This window comes from Podarcis erhardii (genome assembly GCF_964252035.2).
Source record: "Podarcis erhardii genome assembly, chromosome: 13".
In the NCBI taxonomy this organism is placed as follows: Eukaryota; Metazoa; Chordata; class Lepidosauria; order Squamata; family Lacertidae; genus Podarcis; species Podarcis erhardii.
The window spans coordinates 33,021,155-33,034,417 of NC_138502.1; the positions used below are offsets into that span (position 1 = coordinate 33,021,155).

The 13,263-nt window shown below is 45.9% G+C and overlaps 1 protein-coding gene across 1 annotated transcript; it reads right to left on the bottom strand.

Moving 5' to 3' along the window:
• Positions 1-213: 213 nt before the first annotated feature.
• On the bottom strand, positions 214-12,877 carry PHB1 (prohibitin 1). Its single transcript, XM_081838229.1, has 7 exons — positions 12,754-12,877; positions 11,636-11,767; positions 9,038-9,199; positions 6,937-7,079; positions 5,594-5,710; positions 3,031-3,126; positions 214-1,247 (listed from the first exon to the last, which is right to left on the bottom strand). The coding sequence occupies exons 2-7, from the start codon at positions 11,721-11,723 to the stop codon at positions 1,035-1,037; spliced, it is 819 nt and encodes a 272-aa protein (XP_081694355.1). The 5' UTR covers positions 11,724-11,767; positions 12,754-12,877; the 3' UTR covers positions 214-1,034.
• Between the last annotated feature and the right edge of the window lie 386 nt (positions 12,878-13,263).

The following is a 13,263-nucleotide window of genomic DNA, read 5'->3' on the forward strand; positions in this document are numbered from 1 at the left end:
CTACAACTGCCACCATCCCCAATCACTGACCATCCTGGCTGAGGGTTAATGGGAGTTGTAGTCCCAATCTGCCATCCACACACAACATTTTTTCGCTAGATTTTCCTCCCCACCTCTGATGGAAAATGCAAATTGTGAAAAGCAAACACAACCATAAATTTTGGTAACACTGTCAACATGCTAAATACAAACCACACAGTTAAAGAAGGGGCATTTTATTTGTTCATTTATTGAAGGTTGGTTAATACAATTTCATATTTTGCAGTTTCACTGTTAAAGCGAACATCTTTCAATTAAAAGAGCCCCAATAACACACTCATGAATGCAGCCTATCAGTGGAATAAGTACCCCTCTTAAAGCTGGGCCTTGAGACATGTGGAATAGATGCTTGCTGCCTAAAAAGTCAGCCTTTTTCTGCACAAGGTCAGATACAAGCTACAGAGAAGAGAGAGAGCTGTCCCCAGGAACTGTAATTCCACATATGGGAACATTATAATCTCAGATCTATACAGAACTGAAACTATATCAGGTGTTTTAGATCTGTGCTGTTGCAGTCTGAAGCATTACTGCAGAACCAGACATTGAACATACGTTAGAAGATAACCAAGAAGAGGAGCTGATATGCTACCTGTATGACACTAGATCTGGCAGGGAAAAAGGTGGGGCAAGAAAAAAAACCACACCTCTTTTCCATAAACAGCAGCAAACCAAAGTTGGCCTAGTTCTGATTACACAGACCATAGGCTGCTATGGCAAGGTCTTACCAAAACAAAAGGCTTTCCCAGCGGACAAAAACAAACACCCCCCCTCCTTTACAGCTTTTATTCCAAGCACTGATATGCTAAAAATTATACTCTAGAGTGGGAAAGGGAGATTGCCTTAATTAGATCGAGGGATTTTAAATCCATTTGATTTCCTGCTATCTGTCAACCCCCAAATGGGGAAATCTCAGTGATTATATACTTTTGACTCATCTGTTAAGTTTCAAGGGAATAGTAGAAAAAAAAACATGGGGATGGGGAGAGTCAGGACACTCATTGCGGTAGCTGGAGCAACACTGACTGTCCTGAGGGCAGGTAGGTGATGTTGCGGGAGCGCGAGAGCTGGTAAGCGATGTCTTCAGCTGCCTCAAGTTTGCGCAGCTCAATGAGGCCGTCGCCCACTGAAGACAGTGACGTGGCGATGAGCTCAGCTGCCTTCGAATCCCCCTCAGCTGAGATTATAGCGGCTTTCTTCTGCTGCTCTGCCTGTGAAGGGGACGGGGGTGGGGGGGGGGAGAGAGAAGATACAGACAGTGAACTTTGGTCAAAGGTAGTGCTGATAAACAGGTCATGTGCCCCCAATAATAATGAACTCAGGTGGTGCATGCCGACAGAACTGCAACCAAAAACAGGCACCCGAGAAAACGAGAGCAGCAGCAGTTATCTGCAGACTTGCATGTGCAGTTACAGTGATGGCTCAGCATGCTCAGTAGCCATAGGAGCGTCAGAAAGAGAGACCAGGCTCCAATTGCTGACCTAGGCTAGGCAGCGTCAAGCAAGTCACCATCTTTCACACCCCAGCCTATTTTACAGGACAGTCAATGAGATAAATGAAAAGGGCCAGTTTAAAGGTAAAGGGGACCCCTGACTATTAGGTCCAGTCATGGCTGGGGTTGTGGCGCTCATCTCGCTTTATTGGCCGAGGGAGCCGGCGTACAGCTTCCGGGTCATGTGGCCAGCATGAGTAAGTTGCTTCTGGCAAACCAGAGCAGCGAGCGGAAACGCTGTTTACCTTCCCGCCGGAGTGGTACCTATTTATCTACTTGCACTTTGACGTGCTTTCATACTGCTAGGTTGGCAGGAGCTGGCACAGAGCAACGGGAGCTCACCCCGTTGCGGGGATTCGAACCGCCAACCTTCTGATCAGCAAGTCCTAGGCTCTGTGGTTTAACCCACAGCGCCACCCGCGTCCCTGTCAATGAGATAAATGAAAAGGGCCAGTTTAGGTGGCTTCAAAAAACGAGTTAAGACAAATTCATGGAGTCTTCCAAGGCTTCAATCCGAGCCCAATCGAGTTCAGTAGGACTTAGTTTTGAGTAAACATGCTTAGGATCGCACTGTAAGTCTGTTACAGTGGCTATGGGTCATTCCAGGTACAAGCAACCTCCAGATTTCAAGAGGCAGTTCCACTCGCTGAGGAGCAAAAACAGGATCATAGAATCATAGAGTTGGAAGAGACCACAAGGGCCATCGAGTCCAACCCCCTGCCAAGCAGGAAACACCATCAGAGCACTCCTGACATATGGTTGTCAAGCCTCTGCTTAAAGACCTCCAAAGAAGGAGACTCCACCACACTCCTTGGCAGCAAATTCCACTGTCGAACAGCTCTTACTGTCAGGAAGTTCTTCCTAATGTTTAGGTGGAATCTTCTTTCTTGTAGTTTGGATCCATTGCTCCGTGTCCGCTTCTCTGGAGCAGCAGAAAACAACCTTTCTACCTGGCTGTTGCTTTCTTCTCCTGCTTGTAGGTTTCCCAGAGAACATCTGGCTGGTACTGCAGAAAATAGGATGCCTCTGGTCTGATCCCAGAGGATTCTGATGTCTCTTATGCAGGGTGGGGAACCTGTGGCCTCCAAATCATTTTTTCACTCCCAACTCTCATCAGCTCCAGACAATGGCCAGGCTTGATGGCATTTGTAGTCCAACAACATCTGGAGGGCCACAGATTCCTCAAAGCTGCTCTAAAGCAGTGTTTCCCAACCTTGTGCCTCCAGCTGTTTTTGGACTACAATTCCCATCATCCCTTGCCACTGGTCTTGCTAGTCAGGGATGATGGGAGTTGTAGTTCAAAAACAGCTGGAGGCACAAGGTTGGGAAACACTGCTCTAAAGCATTTGCAGCACAAGAAACAGTGCATTGGAAGGGATGGGTTCTGCAGAACATGAAGCAAGTGGAACACTGAATGAGGTGAAAAAAACCCACCTCGGTTGTTGCATTGGCAAGAAACAACGACAGATGTTGAGGCCAGCTGGCAAGCTCAACGTCCTCACCTTTTCCACGATGAATCTGGCTCGCTCTGCTTCTTGCTGTGCGACTTGCTTCATTTCTACTGCCTCCGTGAACTCCTTTCCGAATGTCAGATGTGTCTAAGAGGGAAGAATAAACGCACGTGCTCAAAAAAACATTTCTTTATTGTCTTACTTCCAGATTCCCAGGGCAGGAGATGTACAAGAGGACAGAGGCTTAATTGAAACATAATATAACACAAAGTAATTACAAAGACGGCCAAGGGATTATAGAAATTAAAAATGACTGGGTAAATAAAAATATGCCTTAACCCGGTGCTGAAAAGATGGTAAAGCAGGCACCAAATCTGGAGAAACATGATCAGTCCCAAAAGGAGGTAAGGTCCACAGCTTATATGCAGGTTTCATTTAAGCACCACTGGCTTAACATGTGTACTGCATTGGCTGCTGGTTTTTTTAATTGATTAGGTTAGCAACATCTACAGACTTGGTACTTTACAAACAGGTTTGACAGGTCTCTGCTGCCCGAAAGGACTTACAGTCTAGAAAAGAATGAAAAAAAAACACAGAGGCAAACAACATAAGGAAAACAACAGAGGAAGGTGGGGTGATGAAGGGGGTAGGGAAGTAAATTAGGGGAAGAATATGTGATTATTTCAGTTCTATGCACTTTCAGTTAGCTATATTACGGTACTGGGATTAGAAGGCTGTTCCAAAGTAGGAATGGGCAATCTAGGTGTTGCTGGACCCATCAACTTCATCAGCCTTATCAATGACTGCGATGCAAAGCCAAAACTCAAAATTCAGTTCAATCGAGCATTTTTTCCTGTTGGATTCTGTGTGTGTTTCTCCCTGCTCTACTTGCTATAGGATGTTGCATGTTGTTTAAGCAATCTTGTTAAATTTATAGTATTGAAATATGGGGGTGGGGGTTTGTATGTTGTTATATTTTTGTTTTGCTGTGCTATTATGAAATTTGTTACTTCTTTTTTTTTGCTTTGCAAAAAACTGATTTTTTTTTTGCATTTGTTAGGAATGCACACCTGTTTCTTTGTTGTAAGTGGTTTTGAGCATTATATTTTAGTGGGAAAGTGGCATACAAATAAAATAAAAATTTATTGAAAAGCTCTTCAGTACGTTATTCACAACTTTTCCCTCTTCTCCTTTTCTTGGAATCATAGGACTACCGCATCTCTGTTGTTGGTGGCTAGCTGAGTTCTTGCATTCTTACAGGCAAACAGCACTGCAAAGCCAGAGAAATAGAGTATACCATATTCTAGAACAGAGCTTTCCAAACTTTTCATGTTGGTGGCACACTTTTTAGACATGCATCGTTTCGTGACACAGTAATTTAGTTTTACTAGCAAACAGGAGGTTAAACTAACCCCTTTCCAGTCCCAGGAGGAGCATGGGGTGCGTTCGCGTGACACACCTACACACCGCAGCTGACACACCAACGTGTTGCGACACAGTTTTGAAAGCTCTGTTCTAGAATCTAGACTTCTAAGAACTACTGGTGAAATGTTGGCCTTCCTCCACATTGCTGGAAGCAGAGATGGAAAATACACACACACACACACACACACACACACACACACACATATATATATATATATATATATATATATATATATATATATATATCCTGGCTCTCAATTGTCAAGGTTCCTAAGCATTTGGTGGTAACAGCTTTGGAGTTCTGACAGAGACGCCACCGAGGGGTTTGAGAATTTTGTGTTGCTTTTGTTGGAACCTCGATAGCCTCCCAAACCTCTCACTGCATCCAGCAGAGGGAGCCCCCAAGCTTCCTCACTTCTCCCAATTGTACTTTGAGCATCCCTTTGATGGGGAACCCGTGACCTGTCAGATAGTTAAGACTCCTACTCCCATCAGCCCCTAGCAGCACTACAAATGGTTGGGTATGATGGGAATTGCAGTCCAACAACATCTGAAGGCTGATAGGCCCACTTTAAGGATCAAAACAACCTCAGCCTGAATTATGCAAACCGGCTGCAGTAGCTGACCAAATTCGCAATCAAGACCTTACTATTGGTTTGCGGTATTGGAAGGGCTAACCATGGCCTTAAGGTTTGCATGTCCGGCAGGTGAAAAACAAAACCACTAACCTATTTAACTCTGGAGAAAATAAGACACAAACCTAACAGCTTCTGAATAAACACATATTTTTTTCAGCAGTAAATATTCCCCCGATCCAAATCTTCTGCTTGCTCTACCCTGAACGTTTTATCACTGCAGAGAATGGAATTTGAAGGGTCCAGTCCCTAAAGAGTGGGAAATCTGTGATCCTCCAGAACAGGCATAGGCAAACTCGGCCCTCCAGATGTTTTGGGACTACAACTCCCATCATCCCTGGCCACTGGTCCTGTTAGCTAGGGATGATGGGAGTTGTAGTCCCAAAATATCTAGAGGGCCGAGTTTGCCTATGCCTACTCCAGAATTTGCTGGAGTACAACCAGGGACTACTGGCCATGCTGGCTGGGGATGATAGGAGCTGGAATTCAGCGAGGTCTAGAGGGCCACAAGCTTCCTTTCCCTGCTGTAAACCAAACTAGAAGGTAGCTCTTACCAAGGAAACGTCATCTAGAATGAGGCCAAAAGTTGCTGCTCTTTCCGTGAGGTCTTCGCTCACTTGCCTGGAAACGAGTTCTCTCTGCGTGATCAACTCACCAGCATCAAAGCGAGCCTAAAAAGGAGACAAGCAATGATAAATGCGGACGTAAACGAAAGAGCTTTTGTTAAAGCTGCGAGCCCTTATTAAAACATAACCCTAAGGAGCCTGCAAGGGACGCTGCTGGATGTGGATTGCCAAGTCAGCATCCTCTGATCCAGGCAAATGCATGAACACACCTTCCCTGCTCTTTCCCTCCATTACTCTGAGACATTATCCAATACCACTTTAGTTAAGGTTAAAAAAAAAAAAAAAGGTAAAAAAAAAAGTAAAGGACCCCTGGATGGTTAAGTCCAGACTCTGGTGTTGCAGTGCTCATCTCGCTTTCAGGCCGAGGGGGCCGGCGTTTGTCCACAGACAGCTTTCCGGGTGATGTAGCCAGCATGACTAAACAGCTTCTGGCTCAACGTGACACCCTGAGGGAAGCCAGAGCGCACGGAAACACCGTTTACTTTCCCGCCACAGTGGTACCTATTGATCTACTTGCACTGGCATGCTTTCGAACTGCTAGGTTGGCAGGAGCTGGGACAGCGCAATGGGAGCTCACTCTGCCACAGGGATTTGAACCACTGACCTTCTGATAGGCAAGCCTAAGAGACTCAGCGGTTTAAACCGCAGCGCCACCCGCATCCCTTTACCACTTTAGTTAGCACTGAGCTAGACATGACACTGTTTATGCTATTGAAAATTATTAAAAAGAAAAGCAGTGGGAAGAGGCGATCTAGATCAGAACTGTAGCAGTGGCACAGGGTAAAAGCCCCTCTGCCCACATCAGGGTCTGGATCAGGCCAACCACACCTACCAATTATTATTTTAATTATTATTATTAGAATTTATATACCGCCCTATACCTGGGCAGTTTAACCCTCTCACATCTAGCTTGGCCCTTGGTTAGTATTCAAAAGGATCAATCCTAATAGAAAACTCTGTGACCCAAGGTGTGCTGCTGGTCTCCATGTACCGCTTAAGATCTCTCCTTTGGCTTTGTACTACAACTGCTCCCCTTTTCCTTCCTTCAGAGGATGAGAAAAGAGGAACGCAAGCCCAAAGATAGGGGAGGGGCAGCTGAAGCCCTCCAGCTGTTGTGGGACTCCAACTCCCATAAGCCCCTGCCAGCATAATCAACAGTCAAGGATGATGGAAGCTGCAGTCCAAGGTTCCCCACCCCTGCCATTTAGGGCTCCAGCATTAATGGCTTCCAATGAAAAGAGGAATATCACCAGCTGTTCCTTGGCCCTTACCACCACAGATTTGAGGATCTCAGTTGTGATGGAAGGCAGCACCCGCTCATCGTAATCCTCGCCGATCGTGGTGAAAATCCGGGGAAGCTGCATGGTCACTGGCCTGAACAAGATCCTTAATGTGATGTTCACATTCTGTAGATCTACCGGGGGAGGGAGCAGGGAGAGGGTCAGAGCAGGAACAAGTCTCAGCAAGTGCTAAAGGTCAAAATGTTAAGTTGGTTAAGTCAAAATGTTAAGTTGGATTGGTGGCGGCGACACAAATTCCACCACTACTACTTTAGGGGTTTGCAGGTGGGACCCGCAACAAAATGTTGCTGGCATCGAGGATTCCAAACTCCGCCCCCCACTCCCAGTTCTCAGTTCCTGCCCCCTCCCAAAAGCAACAGCTGGTCAGAGTCCAATATCCTGCTCAGTGAGCTCTTGGGAAGAGAGGATTCTAAAGGTTTTATGTACTTCTGCAAACCTTGGGGCTCCCCACAAACTTGCTAATGCCACCCCCACTTTTGATACATAAGCTGCAGCACTGAGATGGCTTTGACTGTGGTTGTCGGCATCCGTCCGTCTTGAGAGACAATGGAGCACGCCTCTGGTGGGTAAAGTTGAACAGCTGTGTCAGCAGCACCAAAGTGAGCTCCATGGTGTACAAGCCAGGGCATTGCGTACAGAGTTCCTGGGCTGCCCAGACGCCTCGCTGATGTGGTCCAAAGGAAAGCAGGACAATATGTTTGGCACCAGCTTGGCTGCAGTTGCTGCTGGAAGGAGCAGTACAAGGTGCCATTCAACCATCTTAGGGACTCCAAATTTGTATAGGGTTTACTCCTTAGGCTTTTCTTCTCCTGAAGATGTCCCTCAAAGGCAGCGGTGGTTTAAGATCAAAGTTTTCCTTTTCCTAGATGGGCTGTCCACCCAGGTTGATATGCCCCATCTGTCCCTCACTTCCTTCTACAGCATGTGCAGAAACTGCCTTCTTGATTGTTAGATCCACTACAGTGGTACCTCAGGTTACATACGCTTCAGGTTACAGACTCCGCTAACCCAGAAATAGTGCTTCAGGTTAAGTACTTTGCTTCAGGATGAGAACAGAAATTGTGCTCTGGCAGTGCGGCAGCAGCAGGAGGCCCCATTAGCTAAAGTGGTGCTTCAGGTTAAGAACAGTTTCAGGTTAAGAACAGACCTCCGGAACGAATTAAGTACTTAACCCGAGGTACCACTGTATTTGTTTTGTTCACTCAATCTGCCGAAGCTTGTCTTCGCATGCAGGGGAAGTGCCTGGCTACCCAAGGGTTTGAGACCCACTGACCACCCTCACCTGGTTCAGCTAGCCAGTCAAAGCCATTCTCAGGGTGTGGCTGCTATTGCATGTTGGGATCTTCTAGGAGTCCTGGGTGAGAGCTGGGTGCAAGGTGGGGACCAAAGGTGGACAAACCACCCCAGGAGGAATATGACATGTGCCCTACCAGAGGTATTAGGTAAAGGTAAAGGTAAAGGGACTCCTGACCATTAGGTCCAGTCGTGGCCAACTCTGGGGTTGCGGCGCTCATCTCGCTTTACTGGCCGAGGGAGCTGGCATACAGCTTCCGGGTCATGTGGCCAGCATGACTAAGCTGCTTCTGGCGAACCAGAGCAGCGCACGGAAACACCGTTTACCTTCCCGCCAGAGCGGTACCTATTTATTTACTTGCACTTTGATGTGCTTTTGAACTGCTAGGTTGGCAGAAGCTGGGACCGAGCAACGGGAACTCAACCTGTTGCGGGGATTCAAACTGCCAATCTTCCGATCAGCAAGCCCTAGGCTCAGTCGTTTAGACCACAGCACCACCTGCGTCCCACCAGAGGTAATACCCCTCCTCTAACACCCCACACACCCCTTGCTATGACTACATGCAACATTATGAAAAAGGACACATTCAAATGGATGTGCTTCTTTCTCAATTTTAAAGCAGCCTTTATAGCTGCTGCTAAAAAAATGATGCATTTGGGGTCAGAAGCTGGTATGTAGTTAGGGTGGCTCGCCTTTGTGTTTAGTTTCCCGTTACCCAGACCCAACTTCCGACTCCCGAGTCCAGAGGATAAAAAACTGCATCCACCCACTGCTCACCTTTGCTGCCAGTGATTACAGGAACGTTACGTGGGCGTGAGCGGCAGTCGAAGATGATCGGCTTCTGCACCCAGGGAATGAGAAAATGGGTCCCTTCTCCCACCACTATGTCCTGGACGCCTCGGAATCGGTCAAAGATGACAGCCCTGTGGCCTGCGTCAACTAGAGAAGAGAGAAACAGCTCAGCAACATTGCACTCAAAACACAAAGAAGAAATATTGAATAATTATGTGACGATCCCTACGCCCAGATTCTAGGTAAACCTGGATCATTTACATGTTCTTCCGGACAACTTTTTTTTTTGGGGGGGGGGGCACATGACAAAGGTGAGTGGGGCCAGAGGCAAAAGATCAAGAAATGTAAATTTTACATTTGCGCCATCCACACTCCTGAAAAACCATTTTTAAAAACCATTAAGAAAAATCAGTTGAACAGCACATGTTCAAATCCGTGAACACTTACCAATACATTCCCCCTACCCCCCATTTGTCCTACTCCCTTCGTGGACTGGCCTTTCTTTTTCTTCCACCTCACCGCTGCTTTCTTAAAGGGACACTGTATTAAAGAATAGAAATGGGCCTGAAGAATGGAAGCCCTTTTCGGATTATTTGAAGAAATTTTACAACATGAAGAATCCGCGAACAGGTTTTGAGTGATGAGCAAAAGAAAGGATTAGAAACTATTGTGCTAGGAGGAATATGATAAAGAGAGTGCGGATAGGGTGCAGCAAAGGGGGTGAAAAGGAAAACATAATGGAAAACGGGTTGAAGTAAAAAATAGAAAAGAAATTTCTTTTTAAAAGATTTTTAAAAAATGTATGTGTACAATTTCAGAAATTTAATAAAAACACACACACAAACATTACAAATGGGCAAACAGGTCCTGCAACAAGTTGTTTTGTGGAGTGCTTGATTTAGAGCAGGGATTTGATTTAAATAAAATTGATGTAAATCACGATTTAAATCACTAGTCTGTAAGACTTGATTTAAATCATTTTTTTTTTAAGAGACTCATTCTTGCTGGTATAATCTTAATATTTACAACCAGATGAAGGTTTCATTTTTGGAATAATAAATTTTCAGAGTAGTCTTTACAGTTATATAAAAAATTACTGACTTGGTTATACTATTAGAAATACATAGACAGATAATTATGAAATTATTGTGAGGTTTAATAAGTTAACTGTTTATATATGAACAAATTTTCTGCTGTACTTTATTGGAAAGAGAAAAATAATCATTAATAACAATTTAAACAATTTATTTAACTAAAACAATAACAATGTAGCATATGTATCCATGCAACAACCTTAGACTGAGTTTTAGCACACATGAAAAACTTAAAGCAGATCCTTATTTCCTGATGAATACCCTTGGGACTATAATGTAACTTAAATAGAAAACTATCTTTAGAAAGATTTTTCCTCCAAAAGCATTATATTTTAAAAATCCGATTTAAATAAATAAAAAAAACTGATCTAATTTTTTTAAAAAATAGATTTTCAAAAAAAAATATCATTGATTTTTATCCACCCTGATTTAGAGTTCCACCAGCCATGCCCCCTTCCAAGGTTTGTCATTCCATTCACCAAGCCATCAATGTTCTATGCACATTGAGCACGCTCAGTCCCCAAATATATTTTTGTACTTCTGCAGGCCTTGGCGTTTGTCCAAGCCACCCTTCTTGTGTGTGGAACGTGCCACTTTGGCAAGATAAGGGCCAGTGTTCAGAGAACGAGTTTGCCCATAAATAGGACTAAATAAGCACATTCCTCCTTCTCCCCACTACAAAATTACAGAACCAGGTGAAGCCAACAGCACTGCCCTAAGTTGGATGAACTCAACGGCTACCAAAGTGAAAGTGATCTATAAGAAAGATAGGGAATTAGGCTTGTTGCAGCCAAAGCATTTCGGACTGTCTCCTATAGCACCAGTAGACTAGGGGTAGCCAACGTGGTGGTTCCTTTCTAGATCTTTCTGGACTACAACTCCATCAGCCCTGGCCATTCCCTCTGTTGGTTGGGGCTGACGGGAGCCAGAATCCAACAATAACTGGAGGGCGCCATTTTAGCTACCACGGCTGTACACCATACAGTGGTGCCCCGCAAGACGAATGCCTCGCAAGACGAAAAACTCGCTAGACGAAAGGGTTTTCCGTTTTTCGAGGTGCTTCGCAAGACAAATTTCCCTATGGGCTTGCTTTGCAAGACGAAAACGTCTTGCGAGTTTGCTTCCTTTTTCGTAAAACCGCGCTCCGCAAGACGAAAAAATCGCAAGACGAAGCAACTCACGGAACGAATTAATTTCGTCTTGCGAGGCACCACTGTATTCAGGAGAAATACCGTATCTGTATATTCACTGCTGTGCCTTGTTTTTATTTTCCGCCTGCAGCACCTATAGAGGTGAGGATCCAGACCCTTGTATTTTCTATAAAAATCACTGCTACATAGCCTGTGGGAAAGGACAGGATCCTGTAGACTCCCATCTTATTCCACAGGAAAATCATGAGAGGGTGTGGTTTGTTTTGGGCTGAAGAATTCCAGATAAACAAAAATAGTCATGCAACAGCTCAGTGTTATGGAAGGAAAGGCCTCCTCACCGTTATAAAGAGCAGAGTTGACGACTCCACCGGCAACTGCCAGCCCCAGGCCAAGTTTGCCGATTGTCTCAAAGATCTTGGTAGCCATCAGTCAGCTCAAATCCACCTCCTGTGTTGCCGAAAAAGTCACACCTACTTAAACATAAAGGAAAGATGCAGCAGCATTAGACAACTCAGTCAGCGAAACAGCTTCCTAAAAGATACCATTGCAGGGGGTTGGACTTGACCACCAGGGTACCTTCCATCTCTCCAATCCTAGGATTCTAAGCCCCCCAGCCCCCCCCCCAGCTTGCAATGCACTCCAAGGCATCTGGAACACAGTTTGAACAGAAGCTTCCTGTGCCTTTTCTACACTTGTCTCTCATCTCAACCCCATATTTCCCCCTTCTCAGGGACCACTGCCTTTCCCAGCCTTGCATTACCCGCCTCCTTCTCCCAACCCCCCACCCTCTCTAACCATCACTATATTCTACCGCTGCTTACTTTTTAATTTTACCAATCACGAGAGCTCTGCTGCTGCAGCACGAGACTCCTTAATTTCAGGGTTGTGGGTTCGAGACCAGCGTTGGGCAAAAGGTTCCTGCACAGCAGGGGTTGGACTGAATGAAGCTCTACAATTCTATGACAGATACTGCACATCCTTTTCCTGCTCAAAACCCCAAAAAGATGGGAGGGCAGGGGAATCGCCGCCTTCCACTTAACTTTAGGCAAAAGCATTCCTCCTCTCCCAAGCCTAGGAACAACCAAGGGCCTTTTTAACTGTGTTTGTTTGGGGATTATTATTATTATTATTATTAAAATTATGCTATATATTTTCGTGTTTTCTATTGTAAACCGCCCTGTGATCTTCGGGTGAAGGGCGGTATAGATATAAAATAATAATAATAATAATAATAATATTCTCAGCACCTTTCTCCCTTTCTTACTTTACCTCGTTACTTTATGTCACTAATTACCCTCCGCGCTCTCCCAGCTCCGATTCCCTATCTTCCCCTCCCCTTTCTCTTCCTTTTCTGCAGCCGCTGGCGTGCCAAGCACCGTTCGCCAACCCTCCCGGGGCTCCGGGGCGCGAAGGGCGCAGCAGCCAAGGCCCTTCGCCTCCCTCGCTCGACTCTCACCTCGCAGCGCAGCGCTGACCTCCGCGTGAATGCCCAGCCGAGCCACCTGGTCCTTGTCGCTCGAGGCATGACGTAAAACCCGCGCGACCGCGGAGCGTCCCGCGATTGGCTCCCGCCTAAAAGGGCGGCGAAGCCTGACGGGATCGGTAGTTCCCCAGCCCACCCGCTGCGCCGTTCGCAGGGCGCTTAAGAAGGCATGAGAACTACAGATCCCGAAGGGCACCGCGGCACCACTGCCTCCTTCTTTCGCCTTTGGGGCAGCGCATGGGGATCCTGGGAGTTGTTGTCCGCCGTATTTGGTTCTCGTTCCCACCTGTAAGCACCAAGGGCAGGAGGCAGCGGTGCCAGTGTAGGAGGGGAAACAAGCGCCCCCTCCCAAATATGGAGCTTCTTCCCCACCCCACCCATTGCTGGACACGTCTTATTCTCATATATTATTATCATCATTACGTTATCGATATCGTTATCGTAAATATCGATATCGTTACCGGCGATATCTCGATATCGATA

What these genes read in the sequence shown, in the direction of transcription:
- PHB1 (XM_081838229.1), bottom strand. Translation starts at nt 11,723, where the DNA reads ATGGCTACCAAGATCTTTGAGACAATCGGCAAACTTGGCCTGGGGCTG. An exon ending in TGTAATCACTGGCAGCAAAG is followed by an intron (nt 7,080 to 9,037) that starts GTGAGCAGTGGG and finishes CTCCCCCGGTAG; the next exon opens with ATCTACAGAATGTGAACATC. An exon ending in TTCTAGATGACGTTTCCTTG is followed by an intron (nt 3,127 to 5,593) that starts GTAAGAGCTACC and finishes CTTCCCTCTTAG; the next exon opens with ACACATCTGACATTCGGAAA.